Source organism: Centrocercus urophasianus, unplaced genomic scaffold (assembly GCF_019232065.1).
Source record: "Centrocercus urophasianus isolate 14NV4802_14NV808 unplaced genomic scaffold, USGS_Curo_1.0 seq_34, whole genome shotgun sequence".
Taxonomy (NCBI): domain Eukaryota; kingdom Metazoa; phylum Chordata; class Aves; order Galliformes; family Phasianidae; genus Centrocercus; species Centrocercus urophasianus.
In genome coordinates this window covers 4,068,181-4,086,883 of record NW_024884911.1, presented here as the reverse complement: position 1 = coordinate 4,086,883, position 18,703 = coordinate 4,068,181, and the positions used below count along the sequence as shown (strand labels likewise).

At 49.1% G+C, this 18,703-nt stretch overlaps 4 protein-coding genes across 4 annotated transcripts; 2 read left to right on the top strand and 2 right to left on the bottom strand.

The window, feature by feature from the left end:
* The first annotated feature begins 104 nt into the window (after positions 1-104).
* On the top strand, positions 105-4,626 carry CUNH9orf78 (chromosome unknown C9orf78 homolog). The gene is made up of 9 exons (XM_042830734.1): positions 105-225; positions 561-620; positions 1,247-1,298; positions 1,491-1,561; positions 1,736-1,813; positions 2,226-2,423; positions 2,929-3,065; positions 3,823-3,921; positions 4,302-4,626. The coding sequence occupies exons 1-9, from the start codon at positions 143-145 to the stop codon at positions 4,391-4,393; spliced, it is 870 nt and encodes a 289-aa protein (XP_042686668.1). The 5' UTR covers positions 105-142; the 3' UTR covers positions 4,394-4,626.
* Positions 4,627-5,166: 540 nt separating this feature from the next.
* Positions 5,167-8,747, top strand: LOC122166716 (torsin-1A-like). The gene is made up of 5 exons (XM_042830696.1): positions 5,167-5,380; positions 5,489-5,754; positions 6,357-6,532; positions 6,623-6,750; positions 7,387-8,747. Exons 1-5 carry the CDS (start codon positions 5,167-5,169, stop codon positions 7,635-7,637), a joined length of 1,035 nt encoding a protein of 344 aa, XP_042686630.1. The 3' UTR covers positions 7,638-8,747.
* Positions 8,748-10,128: 1,381 nt separating this feature from the next.
* On the bottom strand, positions 10,129-15,010 carry TOR1B (torsin family 1 member B). The gene is made up of 5 exons (XM_042831062.1): positions 14,752-15,010; positions 14,404-14,669; positions 13,167-13,342; positions 12,397-12,524; positions 10,129-12,085 (listed from the first exon to the last, which is right to left on the bottom strand). The coding sequence occupies exons 1-5, from the start codon at positions 15,008-15,010 to the stop codon at positions 11,820-11,822; spliced, it is 1,095 nt and encodes a 364-aa protein (XP_042686996.1). The 3' UTR covers positions 10,129-11,819.
* Positions 15,011-15,727: 717 nt separating this feature from the next.
* LOC122166779 (torsin-1A-like) lies at positions 15,728-18,270 on the bottom strand. The gene is made up of 5 exons (XM_042830804.1): positions 18,081-18,270; positions 16,926-17,194; positions 16,666-16,841; positions 16,248-16,375; positions 15,728-16,130 (listed from the first exon to the last, which is right to left on the bottom strand). Exons 1-5 carry the CDS (start codon positions 18,265-18,267, stop codon positions 15,886-15,888), a joined length of 1,005 nt encoding a protein of 334 aa, XP_042686738.1. The 5' UTR covers positions 18,268-18,270; the 3' UTR covers positions 15,728-15,885.
* Between the last annotated feature and the right edge of the window lie 433 nt (positions 18,271-18,703).

Genomic DNA, 18,703 nt, shown 5'->3' with positions numbered 1-18,703 from the left:
CGGGGGCGGGGCGGGGCGGGGCGGTCCTCGGCTCCTGGCTGCGCCGCCGGAAGTGCCGGGTGCCAGGCCACGGGAACAGCGTCGGCGCGGAAGGGTGACGTCATCATCCCGCGACGCGAGCGAGAGGAGCGAGAGGGGTCTGATGGCGGCCTGCAGGGCCTTTCGGCGGCGCAGGGAGGAGCCCGAGGAGGACGAGGAGGACGAGCAGCTAGCCGAGGAGGTCAGGTGAGCACAGGGGACGGGGCCTGCGGGGCTGCGTGGCGCTGCCAAGCACCGCTCCGTGCCCTGCGTTCTTTCCTCAGCTGACGAAGCTGTGCAGGAGCGATGCAGGGCAGGAGCTGCCTTGTGTACTTCTGCTTTAATAGGTGGGTTGCTTAAGTGTGGTACAAGAGGAAATGCTTACTTAACCTCCGACCAGAAAAGAAGGCACTGATATGGAGAAACGTAGGGCAAAACCACTGTAGAAGGTTTGGTGTTAACTGCAGGAAATTAAGCAAGGTGAATTAAAGGAAACCGGGGCACTGAGCACTAAGGCCACTGGTTTGGGTTTTTTTCTTCAGGTTGAAACTCGAGGAAGCCAAAGAAGTGCAGAGCCTCAGGAAGCGACCCAACGGGGTGAGGTAAGGGGTGTGAAGGTGTGTTCTATCTGGCAGTGTCGTGCAGCAGCATGTTCCTCTGTTGGCACCCACCTGCTTTATGTAGAAGTAGTTCCATGTCCCATAGTGCCAGAGGTGTATTTGTGGCACAGGAGTTTGTGTCAAAGTCTGAAGATGGAGTGGGGGGTGAGTCAGGTGCAGGAACATGGGAACGTGGTGCCAGCCTGCAGAGTCTGTGCTGTTGTCCTAACTGTGGAAAAAAAAAAAAAAGACTCAGAATTTATCATGAGATGTATTGAGTCAGATTGGTTCCGTACTGTACATATAGCAGAGCAGTTGGTTTACTTTGGGCCCTTTCATATCTTCTCCCTAATTTCCTTCTCTCTCATATAGCAACTAGCAGTAGTTGAAACGTGACCAGCAGCCAGCTTCATTTCTTACTTAGGTGATTCATTGCAAGGCACTAAAATCCCTCTGCCTGAACTTCTCATAGTTCCCCTGCCTGTAGGGAGGGATTGGGAAAATTGTCAGTATAGTATTAATACAAGTGTTTGAGACCTGATAGATCTAGAGAAGGGTAAAGAAAGACAGCATTGTTGGTAATGCATTTCCTTCTACTGAATTTTGTTTCTTTCTTTATGGCTAACTAGTGCTGTAGCTCTGCTTGTGGGAGAGAAGCTGCAAGAAGAGGCAACACTTGTGGTAAGTGCTCAGTATTTTCATCACTTTATTGCTAAGATGAAAGGATGTGAAAACTTTGGTGTGCTCCAACTGATCACTGTAGCAGTAAGATTTCTTACAGCCTAATGCTTCTTCTCCACTTTTATCCACATTTTGAAGATTAGCATTAAACTAAAGGGGAGTTTCGTGGTTTTGTATTTTATCTTGCTACAGGATGACCCTTTTAAGATAAAATCTGGGGGGATGGTGGACATGAAGAAACTGAAAGAACGTGGCAAGGACAGGTGAGTGCATATGAGCTCTAAAGATCTTTCCCTGGACTAGAAGTAAGTCACAGCTAGCAATAAATTAACCAAGAATTGTACTGCTTTGAAGAATTTAATATATTGCAGTTTCACTGGCTGCTTGTCAAATTAGTTAAACAAAAAAACAACTGCAACAGTGTGGTTTTCATTTAGGATTAATGAAGAGGAAGATCTGAACTTGGGAACTTCCTTCTCAGCTGAAACCAACAGGCGGGATGAGGATGCTGACATGTAAGTCGAGCTGGAGTTTGATGTTGAATTCTGGGTTGGGTGTCCTCTCTATTTATTTATTTTATCTTGGATACTGAATGTCTCAGAACATCTCCTTGATTCTCACCTGCTTTTTCACCTTCTGGCTGCCAGACCTGAGAAGGCATTTTCATGAACAAAGTTGGGAGGTGCCAGTGGGGTAGCATTAAATACCAGCAGCAGCCTTCCTTGATGGCTATGGAAGAGCCTGGAAGACCTTGATCTGAGTTGTAAATATCTTGTTTTATGCTCTTGATGTTAGCTGACTGCTTTTGGAGAAATTATTCATGTCTCTCTTAGCCATTGGGAGAGTGATGCAGCTGTGTTCAGCAATTAGGACCGAGTACAGAAAACAGAACTCAATACCACATATCCCTCGTGGATTATTCTTTAGGATGAAGTACATTGAGACAGAGCTGAAGAAGAGAAAAGGAATTGTGGAGAATGAAGAACAGAAGGTGAAGCTTAAGAACGCTGAGGACTCTCTGTATGAGCTGCCAGAGAACATCCGTGTCTCCTCTGCCAAGAAGACTGAAGAGATGCTGTCCAACCAGATGCTGAGTGGCATTCCTGAGGTGGACCTGGGAATTGAGTATGTTGTTCACAAATCTGTTAGTGATGGCCTGAGTTACAGGGATGAGGGCTGTGATTGGAAGCTGCTGATCGGCCGAGCGCCGGTGTGGCTGCATTATATGACCCCCATTTGGCTCTGTGATGGGATTCAGTCTTGGTCTGGGTTGGTGGGGTGTTTAGCACTGCATGTTAAATTAAACACAGCAACAGGATTCCAGTGCAGCGTGACAGCATGACCTCTGGGAAGAGGCACTCGCATTTTTGTTACTGCAGTCAACAGCTCCCTGGAGTTTATCCATATCTGTCGTGCATTAGAATAGGATGTGTGAAAGATGCTAGCTTCACTTTTATCTTTTCAACAAACCATGTAAGCATCAAAGTTTCTGTAGCCCTGCTACCTCTCAAAAAAAAATGATGCCAAATACAATACGAGCACTATTACTACATGCAAATCCATTTGTTTCTAACATCTTGTTACTCTTCTTGAATATGAATGAGTTTTTTATTCTTTATTTTTCTTCTAGTGCAAAAATAAAAAACATAATCTCAACTGAAGAGGCCAAGGCCAAGCTGCTGGCAGAGCAGCAGAACAAGAAGAAAGACAGCGAAACTTCCTTTGTTCCCACAAACATGGCTGTTAACTATGTCCAGCACAACAGATGTAAGTCTCATGTGGCTGTCCTGACCCAAGTCTGACCTGCCTCTCTGCTAGAGAAAAGCAGTCAGTTGAGATGGAGTCTGTGCAGGAGAAATTAGTCTGTGTATCAACACAAGCAGCTGTCTGGTTTCTTTCTCTGGGATGCGTGTATTGGCTCCATCTGGTGTGCCTGTTGGTTGGGTTTTTTTTCCCCCAGTCCATCAGCAAAGAGAGGGGCTTATTACTTGTGACCTAACTTTCTGCTCTTGAACTCCCAGTTGACAGTTCCTCATAAATTTCAAGATTTTTTTTCTTTAAGTTATGTCTTGAACGTGTGCTGGAAGTGTCTGCCTTGTCTGTGGTTATAAATGATGGGTTATAATTGAGAGAATCCATTTTGTGGGCTGCCAAAGCAGACAGGTGGTCAAACATACATAGATCTTACTAGACAGGAGATAGGAATTAATTTCCGGGAGAGCCTCTCATACCACAGCCATCTGGAGGAAAGGCAGCCTTCTGCTGTGTCTGACCATACCTACAGGGGTGATGTGGTGTCAGGTTTGTGTTCTGAAGGAAATTAAGAATTTTTGGATGACTTCTGATGAAATAGTGCTTCTGAAACTCGGTGTATCCCATCTTGCATGTATTGATTATCCATAGAAACCAACTACTAGAACACTTGTCGTGAGGTTCTGTTGTTTCTCCTAAAGATCAGTCGTAATAAGTGCCATAGAAATACATCTATATGAAGAATGCAACTCTGATGTTTTCCTTCCTTCAGTTTATCATGAGGAGCTAAATGCACCAGTGAGAAGGAATAAGGAAGAGCCGAAGCCCCGTCCTCTGAGAGTGGGGGATACAGAGAGGCCAGAACCTGAGCGTAAGTTCCTAATCTGAAATGTTTTAAGGGAAGGTACTGGAACACGTTAGGGTCTCATACAGAGATGTAGGTCTCTTTGTGCCTGTACGAGGTCCCCCAGGAAGCCAACTGGATGCAGGATTGTTTAGGGATACCTCTAGGTGGAGTAGCAAAGGTCACAACAGAAATGCATTAACCAAGCTGACTGACAGGGGTTTGCTGAAAGGTGGGGTGGCAAGGGAAGCTAAGTTAGGGAGCACTGACTGCTGAAGAATAAGCTTTCACACAGCAAGGGACTGCGGTTGTGTGGCTTTACAGTTCATAAGGTTGCAGTTAAGGAAATGTCTCGGTTACATCAGGGAAAGGACTGGAAATGTGATCAGTCTCTCTCTCTTCTGAAGGCTCTCCTCCAAATCGCAAACGTCCACCCAATGAAAAAGCAACGGACGATTATCACTATGAGAAATTCAAGAAGATGAATCGGCGATACTGAAGGGTGTGGACTGAGGCCTCTGCAGGAGTGCTTGTTCTCTCTGTCTCTCGTAGAGGATTTTGTGTCAGTGCCGTGAAATGGAGGACGGGAGCATCGCTGCCTCCCCGTGTTGGTGTCACCTGCAGAGCTTTTCTTGTGTTCTTGTGTTCACCTGTTTGCAGGTGATTGTGAACTCTGGTTGGTAAAATCTTGTATATAACTTATTTTCCACTATAAAGCTTATTTTATCATAACATCAGCTTTCTTGGCGAGCATTTTTTCAGCGGGCAGACGAACGTGCTGTTACAGATTCTTTCACCTTCTTAAAAAGCGTGGAGAAAAACAAGTAAGGTATCCTTTAAAAGCAGCAGCGGGAAGGGGGAGCTGAAAGGCAGCAGGTTGGAACGCAGCGTGGGGAGGAGCTGCTTTGTTCCCAAGGCTGCACTGTGCAGAGCTCTGTGCTGGGGGCCAGGGGTGATGTGAAGGAGCCTGAAAGCAAAAGGTGGGACTTAATAAAAACGTTTTGCATTGTAACAGACGTGTTGTTCTTTCTGCAATCGCGGACGGCCTGTTCCTGCAGGCACGGAGGCACACATCGCTCTTTTGATGCCTCTTTCTCCCTTCTTTCGACTGAAGGCGCCACGTTCCGTACTTCGCTATTGGCACAGGAGGACGTCTGTCACCCCCGCCCCACATGGCGGCGCCCAGCCCCGCCTCTGCCCTGGCTCAAGATGGCGGCGGCGGAAGCGGCGCTGCAGGCCGGAAGCGGCGGACCGGAAGCGGCCGGGCCGGCCATGAAGCTGTGGCGGGGAGCGCGGCGGGCGGCTCTGGGCCTGGCACTGCTGCTGCTCCTTGCGCCGCCCACGCGGGCCGTGGAACCCATCAGCCTGGGCTTGGCGATCGCCGGGGCTGCCGCCTCGGCCCTTACCGGCATCATCTCCTACCCGCGGCTCTACTGCTACTTCAGGGAGTGCTGCCTCCAGCGGCACGAGCAGCGCGTCGCCACCGGTACGGGCCGGGCAGGGGGAGCGGGGAGGGGCTGGGCGGCCTGTCGGTTCTGCGCCGGGATGGGGCCGGGGGTTCTGCCCGCCGCTAACGGCTCGGTGTGCTGCGCAGCGCTGCAGGAGAGCCTGGACAGGAGGCTGTTCGGACAGCACCTGGTCAGCAGGGTGGTGGTCAGGGCCGTGCGGGGATTCCTCAGCAACGCCCAGGCCAAGAAGCCGCTGGCGCTGTCCCTGCACGGCTGGACGGGCACCGGCAAGAACTTCGTCAGCAAAATCATCGCAGAGAGCATCTATAAGAGGGGGCTGAAGAGTAACTATGTCCATCAGTTCGTGGCTACGCTGCATTTCCCTCACGCTCACAGCATCAACCTCTACAAGGTAGAAATGGGAGGGCGGTGGTGCTGACGGGGTGCAGTGCATCGTTAGGGTGGGAAATGAGCTGGAAGATCTTGAGAGGATCTCAGAATACAGCACAGCCTTGGTTTGCGTGCTGTGTTTTAAGGAGGACTCATCGTTGTGTTCATTTAATTTGTGAGTGGTCTGAACTGAGGGCTGAATTCAGCTTCTGCCTGTTCCAATGACTACAGGTGGGGTTTCACAGTGTCAGTGTAGTTTTGATGCTGGAGGATGCTTGGACCAAAGCACTGCTGGAAGCACTCGGTTTGCCTCGCAAGGCTCTGCTCCATGTTGCTGTTCTTCCTGGTACTCATCCTTCGTCCTGATGTTCAGCCTTTCCTTTTTGATGGGGTTTCAGGAATATCTTTCTGTTGAGATATCACGCATGTCTCATCCTGTCTCTGGGTATCTTCATTTTTCAGAACCATTTTAAGTGTTATTTTCAACTTTTAGTTGTGTTTCAGTCAAGAAGCCAAGCTATTGCAATAATGCAATTGAAAGGAGTACAAAACACAGAAAGCAGAATTCCTGCCTTCTGTTTTTTTCGACACAAACTCAGCTGCTCCTATTTCTATGGCACTCAGGACCAATTGCAGTCATGGATTCGAGGAAATGTGAGCATCTGTCCCAGGTCAATTTTCATATTTGATGAAATGGACAAAATGCACGCAGGACTCATTGATGCCATCAAGCCATTTCTGGACTATTATGAGCTTCTGGATGGAGTGTCATACCGACAAGCCATCTTCATATTCCTTAGGTAAGGAGCAACTCTCTGGGTTTGCTGTCCTGTGCACACAGTGCCTTTTAAAACTACCTTCATTACAACCTTTGTTTTCTCTTTTCATAGTAATGCAGGAGCTGAAAAGATAACAGAGGTGGCACTCGACTTCTGGAGAAATGGGAAGGCAAGGGAAGATATACAGCTCACAGACATGCAGAACGCACTGTCTGTGTCTGTCTTCAATAACAAAAATAGTGAGTAAAGCTGGGATCGCTTTTGAGGCCGTCAGAGTCCTGTAAAAATGTCAGTCAGCCATCAGTGCACACACTGTATTTCACAGTGGTGGTTTCTGCTTTATGTGGTCTCCAGTTTTTGGCCTCTGGAGCCACAGTGCAATCTGTGGCCAATGGGACAGCTCTTGTGATGAATTAGAGCTAAGGACACCCATTTGCACCTTGTGTGATGTCTGTGGGGGGAATTCTGTGCTGTGCATCTATTGATGTTCTCTTCAGTACTGATGTGCTGAACAGAAAGCAAACAAAGGAAATATAAGGCTGATGCAAGCTCTGGGAAAGGAAAAAAAAGAGCAGGACAAGCTGGTTTGTGAGATCTGGTAACAGGAAAACTAGGATCTTCTCTGGGTGAGAGGTGAAGCTGTGAGACCAGCATCTGGGAGCAGGGCTTAAATGCAGACGTTCAGAAGAGATCCAGCAGACCGAGTTTGTGTGTCTGAGACAATGCAGAAAGTACCTTGAGGCTAATTTTAGATCGACTTGTGCTTTGTGGGGCCCTAAAAACACAGATGGATTCTTCCTGGTTTGTAGATATTCATCCCCTGGCAGTGTTTAACAAGAGGAGCAGTGACCAAGCCCTTCTCTTTCCTTTTATAGGTGGATTTTGGCACAGCACCTTGATTGATAGAAATCTCATTGACTACTTTGTTCCCTTCCTGCCTCTGGAATACAAACATGTGAAAATGTGTGTCAGGGTAGAGGTCGAATCCCGTGGCTATGCTGTGGATGAAGACATTTTAAGCAGAGTAGCAGATGAGATGACCTACTTCCCCCGAGAGGAGAGGATTTATTCAGATAAAGGATGCAAAACTGTGGATGCAAAGCTGGATTATTACTATGACTTATAAGGCTTTATTGCTACAACCTGCAAAGGAGCAAATTTAACTTAATCATGAAGTGGAGAACCCGGGGCATTTCATTTGTAAGCACTTTTTAAAGGAAGGAACATTGTTTTAACTGGTGTGTAAAGAAGCAGCAGCGCCTCTGCGTTTTTATTCTGTCACTGATCACGGCTCCCAGGCACGTCGGCGTCGTGCCATCAAGGTAAGGGAGAGCTGCATTGTGAACTGAGGGCTCTGACGGTGCTGAAGACTTTCTCCCACGTGCTGTGGATCAGCAGAACCCCAGGGCAGGCTGTTGGAAGGAATAGTAGGACTGAGGGTATGGCCAAATTGTAATTGTTTGGGTTCCTGTGGGTGGCCTCTTAGCAATGTAGAGAATCACGATTGAAGTCCCTGTTTGTGAAAGCCTTCAGTGGGCTCGTGAAGAAGCATTCCTCTAATGGCATTACAAGCAGGAGATGTGTATTTTCTCAGCTAGCTTGGCTCCAGCAAAGAGAAGAGCATGTTGTGTAATTAGTATATTGGTATTGCACAGCATTGGAAAGAATATCTTTCTCAAAATAGCCATAAAAATGGGCTTTCTTTGAGTCAGAGTTAAGAATATAAAACTCCTTGGTGTCAACAGAGTTCAGTAGGAGGATTTAGTAGAGAGAGGAAATGAGTTAAGAATCCCTGTCTGTCTCCTCACTGTCACTGATTCCAATTTTGGGTTATTTCTTTAATGGATGAAGTTGCCTACCACGTGCTCTCCTAGCTGTGATCTTCCTAGGAGGAGAGCAGTGTGCTTTGTGCCTGTTGAGCTGGCTCCAGGGAAAGGGTGTGACTTAATGGGAAATGTGTGCAGGTTGATTTTACACCCAGGAACTGGAAAAGAGATTTCTCCTCCCTGGCATAGAGAATTCAGAAGGCAGCTTGCAGGGTTTTCCCTTTTTCCTGTTCTCACAATGCTGTATGCCTTTGAGGTTTGGGATGAAAATGGATCCAAATGCTTATGGAAAAGCTGTGAAATACATCACCTGAAGTTACTGCAGCCTGTCAGGCTTCTTTCTGACTGTGAGCACTGCAAAACCTTCTGCATTCCAGTTTCTTCTCACAATAAATTCTTCCCATCAGAAATGTGTTTCTGAGCTGCCTTCTGCTGTTCTTTGCATTGTGTTCTGATGTTAATTTCTTACCCTGACCCCTCATTGAGAAAGAACACGCAGTGTGGCTGGCAGAAGCCAAGTGAGTGGAGCACCCACGTTTTCAGAAGCAGCATCATGAAGTTTTCCCCGTGAAGAAATTAAAAAAGAAGCAGCTGTGAAGATTTCAACATTGCAGTTCTGCTCTGAAGTTGGGTAACACGCCAATTAACTTATCAGTCCTAGAATTGGTCAGCAAACACATGCTCTGAACTCAGGTACTTATCTTCCCTTGGCTTTATGATCGCAGAAAATGACGAGTTAATGGAAAAAAAGCAGACATGGAAACGATAAACTTTTACTACTGTCTGGTACCTTGTCATCAACAGAAGCAGCTCAGCCAAGCAGAGCTGGAGCTCATCCAGCCTTAAATGTGCTCTTAGCTCTGCTCCATGTGCTACAGCAGCATCACTGGGAGCAGTTGTCAGACACTGTAGCAGTAGTTTATTGTATCATAGCCCTGGGGGGTTTATGGTGAATGGGAGCTTCCTCCCTCCAGAGGATGCAGAAGTGATGTTCAGATTGGGGAGTCTGCTTCCAACACATCTTGTATCCAAAACCATGGAGCTGTCTGGGAGCAGAACCCACTGCCATCAGGCCCTTCTGATCCTGCAGTTATTCCTCCCTCTTAAAGCGTGTGGTTTCAAACAGCTTTTGACCCTGTCTTGCTGTGAAAGGGTACTTTGGGCTGTTCTTTATTAATGTGCCACCTGAAATGGGAGCAGACAGCAGCAGGAGAAATGTCAAACTGGGGGAAAGGTCTGAGCCTGACAGACACAGTGCCTTGACCCGGTGGGAGCAGCTGAGCTGTCCCCAAGACTGGATTCTGTTTGCTCTTACCAAAGTCCAGCACAAGCAGCTGCTACTTCAGTCTACAGGGAAAGTTCCCAGATCTCATGCTGTGCTTGTAAAGCAAGACTTTATGGTTAAAATGCAGTGACCTACTAAGTGCTTCCTTAGGATCTTTCTCTTGCTACCTATCTTTCTTAGATTAGATTTTTCCCTTGCTAGGAGGCAGCCTGGCCCTAGGGATGCATCTGCCTGACCCTGGGCTGCAGAGCTCTGTACAGCAGAGCCTTTATGGCTTTTCTGGAGCTGGTTCTTAGACCCAAGACTAATGAGCTGTGTTACTGAATTTCTTACCCTGTTCTTGGACAGCTCAATCTGCTTTAATATGAGCAAGCTATTTAGTAGGCTTGCCCAACAATTACATGATTAAGAATAAAGGAAGCACAGCAGAAAGCTCTTCAGGGCAGCTGGTTGAAAGCTGCACGCAGTACAACTTTTCTGTAGCTCAAAATGATTCAGGCAAGAGAGAGAAATGACTGAAGATTTATTCCAACTGCAGTACAGTGGTAACAGTTAGTGTTGAAGTAACAGAAAGTGGTGAGAACATTTACACTTACAAATAAGTCAGTTAATAAGCAAAACATTGCATATGGAAAACTGCAGTCCAATGTCCCAAGGTTAATGGCTAGCTAGCATTTGGCTCTGGAGATTGCATCAGCACCACCAGTTTGCCAACATTTGACAAACTCCACGTGGAGCTGTAAAAGGCAATTGACACTTCTAAAGTAGAGCTGAACATTAATGCTAAGGTCTCTGCTATCATTTCCATGGACACAGTAACAGTGAGAGCTGTAGGTTTGGCATCACGTCTGTGATGGAGCAGATGCTGTGGTTCAAAAATAGCCCACACCCTTAAAACAGTTCAAGAAAACTAATCAATGAAATGTTAGGCACTTCTGTCTTGCACCACTGTGTTTGACCCACTAGTGATGGGTGGATGGTGGAATAGTTAAAGCTGCAACAGCCTTCCAAAGCCCAGCCTGACCTGGTGGGGGAAGGCTCAGTCTTTCCCACCTTTCTCAGACATTGTTCAGTGATAAAAGCTATTATAAAAACACCCTCATTGCCCAGTGAGGTATGGGGTTAGTGGTGGTTGAAGCCCTTTCCCATACCACCTTCTCTGTGGTTCTCCAGCATTGCATTTTTGTTGCTTAAAGTTCAGTATAAAAATACACTATTAAAAATAACATCAGCCACGAAAGTGTCTCATAAGCAGGGCAAGGGGAGGAGAGCCTGCTCCTCAGCTGCAGGGATTGCTGAAGACATCACAGCCTCCAGGCCCAGGAGCCCCACACTGTGACAGTCAGGCCCTTGAGAGCAACTTCTGCCTAAGAAGCAGAACTGGCCCACTGTGCTGTAAGTCAGCCCCTTCCTGTGTGTCCCTGTGCTGAGGAAGGCAGACGCCCTGGAGTCACTGTGCAAATTCATTTTGCCCCCATAGAAAAATATTAGAAGAAAAAAAAAAAAATCACAATTTCTTTTTCCCCAAGAAAGGGGAGCAATAATTACATTCTCCCCTTTCTCCACCATTTAGTGACAGCTCCCCCTGAGCTCATCTCGACTTTCCGTATTACTATAGCAGGATACACAATATGCTGCAAGTCAGACAAGAACTGTAACACCACCACTCAGTCCTTGAGTAGCTGAAATCTCATGTGTAGGAGCCACAACAGAATCAGTGTGTTGTGAAGATGGGAGCCTCCCAGCAGCCACCTTCTGACTGCAACACATCGAGGTATGTGCCCATCCTGACACCACCACAGGTCTGATCACACTATAAATCCTTTCAATTCACTGTCTCATAAGCTAGAGCCTCTCTGTACAACTGCCTGCAAGAGTTCCTCTGCTGCAGGTCTGTGGAAAGGGCAGTGAAGGATTTAATAATCCTAGCACTTAAAGGAGTGAATCAGGAAAGCTATCCAGTACCAAAGGTGTCAGGCTCATAAGTCTTTTAAAAGGTTAAAAAAATGGGAGCAATATTTGGATACCAGCCAGTTTAGAGATGAACAGTGGGATTTTATGTTAAAAAACAAAAGCTTAAAAGCCCACACCACTCACTCTAGGATTTTCACCACATTCCCTGCAATATTAAAAAAGCTTAAGTGCAAATAGAAAGTTTCCAAAAGCTCTGAAAGTGCTTTGGAAAGGTGAAGGGTAATCAGTCCATGGCTTTTGCGATGTCTTCGTGGATGTCCAGCTTGGCCTGTACAGTCTTGCAGCCTTTATCAGAGTAGATTCTTGCTTCTTTTGGGAAGTATGTCATTTCATCAGCCACTGCCTGAACAACCTCCTCATCGACTTGGTGCCCGCGGGCCATCATCTCAGCCCGCACACACATCTTCACGTGCTTGTGCTCCAGGGGCAACAAGGGAACAAAGTAGTCAATGAGGTTCCTGTCGATAAGGCTGCTGTGCCACAGTCCACCTGCAGGATTGAAGGAAGGAAAAAGATATAGGAAGGACATTCTCTAAACTTGGGCCCGCTTTGGGTAGGCTCTGCAGACCAGAGTTGATACACAAAGAGGTTTATCTACCCGTGAGCAGCTACTGTAATTCTGGGAGGGGATGACATTGAAGTGAAAGAACCTAAGGGCCTGGTGATGGGGCACTGAGGAAGGCAGGGGTCAGAAAAAAGCAGAGCAGAGTCAGGATAGGTGAGGTGCAGATTGCTGAGACTAACCCTGTGCTGTGAAGTAAAGCAATTTCCCATTTTCTGGGGGGGGGGGGACGACTTACTGTTCTTGTTATTGAAGACTCCTACAGACAGCATGGGCTCAAGGTCTTTCAGCTGAATATCTTCCCTGCGCTTTCCACTGGTCCAGAAGTCAAGTGCTGCTTTATTAATTAAGTCACCACCAGCATTACTATTCAAAAAAAAAAGAAAAGTTTACAGCAGTGAGCAGACACAATGAAGCCAGAATCTCTTTTCAGCTGGTCACGTGAACTGTTAACCTTGAAATCAAACAAGTTACTGAAACAGAAACCTGTAAGCCAAAATAACCACCCTGCCAGGCAGACCAGTGCCCAGCCAGCCTCTCACAGCTCCTCACCTTGGAAGCTGTTACCCCCACTTCTTTCTCTACCTCACTTTTTATTGCTGAGCATGACACTGTAGGGTGTGACATGTCCTCCATGCTAATCCAGTTCAGCTCTCCTGGCTGTGCCCACTCCCACCCTTGCCTTTTGCCCACCACCCAGCGAGGGAAAAAAAAGAAATCCTTGAGGCTGTGCAAACAACAGCTGAACATTGGGGTGTTATCAGTGCTGCTTTAGCCACAAATGCAAAACACAGGCACCAAACAGGCTGCCCTGGAGAATTTTAACTCCATCCCAGCTATACCCAGTGCACCTATCCCAAAGAACTTCCCCAAAATCTGAGCTCTCATGCGAGCTGTGCTCTGGTCTCGTGAGTTCTCATATCTCTTCTGCTGTATTCTGAATGAAGTCCCATACGAACACCATTAGCATCATAAATACAGATTAGTTTTTGAAGAGATGCGACCGACCTGAGGAAGATGAAGATGGCTTTCCTGTAGGACACCCCATCAACCTGCTCGTAGTAATCCAAGAAGGGCTTGATGGCATCAATGAGGCCCTGGTGCATTTTGTCCATCTCATCAAAAATGAAGACGGAGTGGGGACAGGCGCTGACATTGCCCCGAATCCAGTTCTGCAATTGCTCCTGAAACAAGGTGAGAAATGCTGCAAGATGAGGGTGTGCCATGAGGGGGTCATAGGGAGTCCAGACACCCCTCCCCACCTGCCCCCATCCCACCTCATTGGCTGTGTCCTTTTTCCCAAAGAGAAGGCGATAAACACTGCAATCAATCCCTCGGATGTAACACTGTATTGAAAGGTGAATTATTTCCCTGCTCACAAATCAAGCTTCCTCATTCTTTCTCCTCAGTGTATGGATAGGATGACGAGCTCTGGCTACAACAGTTTGTCTATTTGCTTTAAGTCAGTGTTTCCCCTTTCTTACAGAACCTCCACCTACAACTGCATCCATTCAAACACTGGAACGTGAAGATAAGAAACCCCCAGGTTGTAGAAGTGCTACACGAAAACTCTCCCATCTACGCTTTCATGGCACAGTGCGGTGGGGCTGAGCAGCAGTCAGCACCCCATGGCCACTTGTTTCTCAAGGATGCACAGGGAGTATGGAGAGTTACTGAATCACTGAGGTTGGGAAGGGCTCAGAGCTCTTGTCCAGAGGAGGACCAGTAAGATGGTCAGAGGGCTGGAGCAGCTCTCCTGTCAGGGTTGAGGGAACTGGGATTGTTTAGCTTGGAGAAGAGAAGGATCTGGGGAGAACTCATTGTGGCCTTCCAGTACTTGAAGGGAGAATATAAACAGCAGGGAGAATGGCTGTTTACGAGGGTGGATAGCGATAGGACAAGGGGGAATGGTTTTAAACTGAGACAGGGGAGGTTTAGGTTGGATATTAAGAGGAAGTTTTTCATGCAGAGGGTGGTGAGGCACTGGAACAGGTTGCCCAAGGAGGCTGTGGATGCCCCATCCCTGCAGGCATTCAAGGCCAGGCTGGATGTGGCTCTGGGCAGCCCGGTCTGCTGGTTGGCGGCCCTGCACACAGCAGGGGGTTGGAAGCGGAGGATCACTGAGGTCCTTTATCAACCCAGGCCTTCAGCACCCGCACTATCGGCACCGCCGCAGCCACCACACGGCGCGGCAGGGCGGCCGAGCCTCCGCAGCGCTGCCACCCCCAACCCGCCCGGCGCTCACCTGGTACAGCGGCACGCGATGCGGGTGCGGGAAATGCAGCGTGGCCAGGAAGAGGTGCACGAATTTACTGCGCAGCCCCGCGGGGTGCACGTGCCGGGCCAGCAGCTGGCTCAAGAAGTTCTTCCCGGTGCCGGCCCAGCCGTGCAGCGACAGCGTCAGCGGCTTCTTGGGGCTGGGGTTGTTGCTGAAGCCCGTCACCGCTCGCAGCACCACCTCCTTAGCCAGGTGCTGCCCAAACAGCCTGCCGTCCAGCTGCTCCCGCAGCGCTGCGGGAAAATACCGTCAGCACCGACCCCACCGTCAGCACCGACCCCTCCGCTCCCCAAAACCCACGACCCTCCCCGGTACCGGTGGCGTTGAGGCGGTGCCCGGAGCCGGGGCAGCACTCCACGTAGCTGCAGTAGAAGCTGGGATGGGACAGGTAACCGGTGAGCGCCGAGGCCACGCCGATGGCCAACCCCACGCTGAGCGGCTCCAGCGCGGCCAGCCCCGGCAGCAGCAGCCACAGCAGCACGGCCGCCCGCATGGCGCCTCCGCACGGCCCCGCTTCCGGCCCGCCGCCAACGGGAGGGAAGCGCCGCGCCCCCCGGGTAACCGCCGCCGCCATCTTTGGGGAGGGCGAGGGGCGGTGCGTCCTTACCGCCTCGGGGCGAGCTGCGCCTCGGTGCCGCTGGCGCCATTGTGTGTCCCCTCAGTGCTCCGCCCCCCCGGCACCCAGTGTTCCCTCAGTGCCAGCAATGGGGTGCAGCGCATCTTCAGTGCCACCCCTGGCACCCATGTCCCCTAAGTGCTACCCAAACTGCAGGTGTCTGTGTGCTCAGTGCTACTTCTGCTGTCCGTCGTGTCCCTTCACTGCCACCCCCGGCTCCCAGTGTCCCCTCGGTGCCACCTCTGTCCCCTTGGTGTCTCTCCTCTCAGTGCCACATGTGGCTCCCAGTGCCTGTCCCCCACGCTGTCCCTCCATGTTTTCCCACTGTCACCTAAAGGCCGTTTCCCTTCCCACGCCGCTGCCTACAGCCTCCTCTCTCTCTTCCTTCATTAGAGTTGATGGGAGAGGGCAGCACGTCAGGCCTGGGGATATGACAGGCAATGGGGACATAGAAAGTGATGGGGACATGGTTGGTGACAGGGACATGGCAGGTGATGGGGACATGGCAGGTGACAGCAAAAGGCACAGAAGTGCTGCCCCAAAGGGGTGTGCAGGAAGCTGGCCCTGCAGCCAACACCCAGACAGCGCTCGCAGCCATATGGTCTTCTTTACTGGGAGGCTCTGCATGGAGCCAGCAGTTGGACACAGTGATCCTTATGGGTCCTTTCCACCAACTTGGGATATTCTGTGATTTATTATAGGGCTTCACAAAAGGCCCCTCTGGAACAGAATAAATCTATCAAGGAAGGAGATGTAGACAGATGGGTATTGATACGAGTCCTTCTGCCTGGTTGGGTCTTGCAACAGGAGCACGAGGTACAGCTGTGTGGTGCCTAGGTGCTCAGAGCCACTCTGGAGGCCACAGTCTTGCAGCCTTTTCTGGAGTAGAGCCTTTCCTCGCTGGGGTAGTCCGCCATTGCCGAGGCAATCTCGGTGATGAGGTCTTCCTCCTCAGGATGCCCTTGAGCACGCAGCTCCTCCCGGACACACTGCTTCACGTGTTTGTATTCCAGTGGGAGGAAAGGGATGAAATAGTCAATCAGGTTCTTCTGGATCAATTGACTTTGAAAGAAACCGCCTGGAAGAGAGAGCACGGAGGGCTTTGCCATCAGCATGCTCAGGAGGCAGCACTGCTTCATGCTTTGTGGAGCAGCCTGCAGAGAACTGACACACACACAGGAGGTGCTGTACTCACTGTTTGGGTTCCTGAAAATGTCCTCAGAGAGCAGATCTTGGAGCTCCTCCACAGGAATGTCTTCTCTCCTCTTCAGCCTTCTCCAGTAATCGAGAGCAATCTCTGTTATCTTATCTCCACCTGCATTGCTGTTAGGAAGGAGATTCACAGGCTCATTAGATTGCATCTTTGCTGCCTTTAGTGCTTGTGTCTTGGCAGTGATTTGAGTGACTATGTGATTCTGCACTGGAGTGGAGGTGATGATCCTTTGTGTGGGGATTGCCCAGAAGTGGGAAGTGACAAAGATCACAGCAAGGGAGGGACCCTGAGCTGCTCAGCTGCGCTGATTCAGCCACAGACCTGTCAGTATGCGGCACTCCCTTTGTCCCTGCTGTGTCTGTGGGGCTGTAACTCCTTCTTGGCCCTTCACTTTCCTTACTTTAGGAAGATGAAGATCGCCTTGCCGTAATAAACTCCATCAATCTCATCGCGGTAGCTGAGGAATGGCAGGATTGAGTCTATCAGGCCATGCGACATTTGATCCATCTCAGAGAAGATAAAAAGGGACCTTGGGCAGGCACTGACATTGCCCCGAATCCAATTCTGCAGCTGCTTCTGTGAGAAGAAACAAAACAATCTGGTGTTTGCCAACTCCCAGCTGCAGATAAATTGGAAGAAATGAGCTAAAGCTGCAGGTACCTTATACAGATGGACATGCGAACCATGTGAGAAATGCAGCACCGTGCTGAAGTGGTGCACAAACCTCCTTCTCCACACACTGAGTCGGTAGAGGTTCTCTGCAATGATACTGCTGACAAATGATTTACCTGTGCCAGTCCAGCCATGGAAGGACATCACCAGGGGCTTCTTGGGCTGCTTGGAGTGAAGGTTTGTACTCAGAGCTCTCAGAACTATTTGGACAGCCAGATGCTGGCCAAAGACTTTTTGCTCCAAATCCATCTTCACAACTGGAAGAATAAGGGCAGAGTCAGAAGATGACATTTGTTCCTCCCTTTTCTCTGGATGCAGCTGGATGGCCATCAGAGGGAACAAACACACTGCCTGAGATCATGAACCAGCAGAGAACCAAACTCAGGAGCGGACTCATGAAACAGATCTCAATGGCATTTACAGGAACCAAGCTGCTTGCAGGAGAGTTTGCCATGAATTTTCATGGCACCTACCACTGCCTTCTGTAAGGCTCTGGGATGGGGTCTTCTGTATATAAGCAGAGATACCATGCATGTGCTCAATTCTCGTTAGCTGTTTTTGAGTTCCCTAGAACACTTTCCTTTTATAGAAACCCATGCTTATGTTGCTATATAATGTCCTTTTCAACGAGAATCCCAACTGGTGTTTCAATGACTGAAGTGTCAGGAAACAGCCTGTTTGTCACCGTCAAATGCAGAGCTGGTATGAAGCGATGTATTGCAGCATCAGGAGGCAAAGGGACCTCCAGTACTTGAGGGTTTCCCCTGAAATTTACATACCAGCTCTGAAAGGAAACATTTGCAGTCCTATGACACAGGGGTGGGGGATTTCCAAGTGACAGGCACTGGAATGTGTGGTTAGAAAGTAGCTCAAGGTTTTTTCAGCCCTGCAGTTTCAGGATGAAATAAATGCCAGACTGCTTATCTGGGGGAAATGAAACAATGTTTTGAACCCTAGAGCTAGCACTAATCACTGCTCCTTGTTCAGCACAGATCATTGGCAATGAGTGGCTGGGGTTTGGGATAAGCTGTGTTAGAAGCCTTTGCCTTCTGGAGCTTCTCTTTCCATGAGCACTCAAAGAATGCACTGGGAATCCCGACCCCACCCCAGGAAGGGCCATCGCTGCCCTTCCCATTGCCTTACCTGAGAAGTTCAGTGTGTCCTTCACATTGCAGCACTCCAGGAGGCTGCACCTGAGCCAGGAGTGAGGGGAGAAGAGCTGCCAGCCGATGGCTGCACCCCCCGCAATGAGGGAAGCACTGAGCGGATCCATGGCGGACGTCAGTGCTGGCACAAGGATGGAGAGCACAGCAGCATGGAGAAGCTTCATGGTGAGAAGTGAAAAGAAAGGAAAGCAAAACTGAAACTGCAGAAAAGAAAAAAAAAAGAAACAAAAAACCACGCAAACTTCCTGGAGCATGAAGCTGTTTGTGCAAATAGAAACCACTTTTTCCGTGTGATGGATTAACAGTTATCACTCTGTTCCTTGTGAAATGAAAGTGTCAGAGCAGGGTACTGCAGGGGGATGAGGGGTATAGCATGGGGAGAGCTCAAACAGAACGTTCCTAGCTCTGAAGGCTTGGAACCTCATGGCAGCTGGAGCTGCTGCTTCGTTCACCAGGAACACAGCAGTGCTTGTTTCAGGCTGAGCTGTACATCACCCAAAGGTTTCTGCAGCTCTGCAGCTCACAGATGGGATGGGACGCACCAAAAAGGTGCCTTTTCAGACCGGATTCTCAGAGCAGGTGTTTTGTCCTACCAGCTTT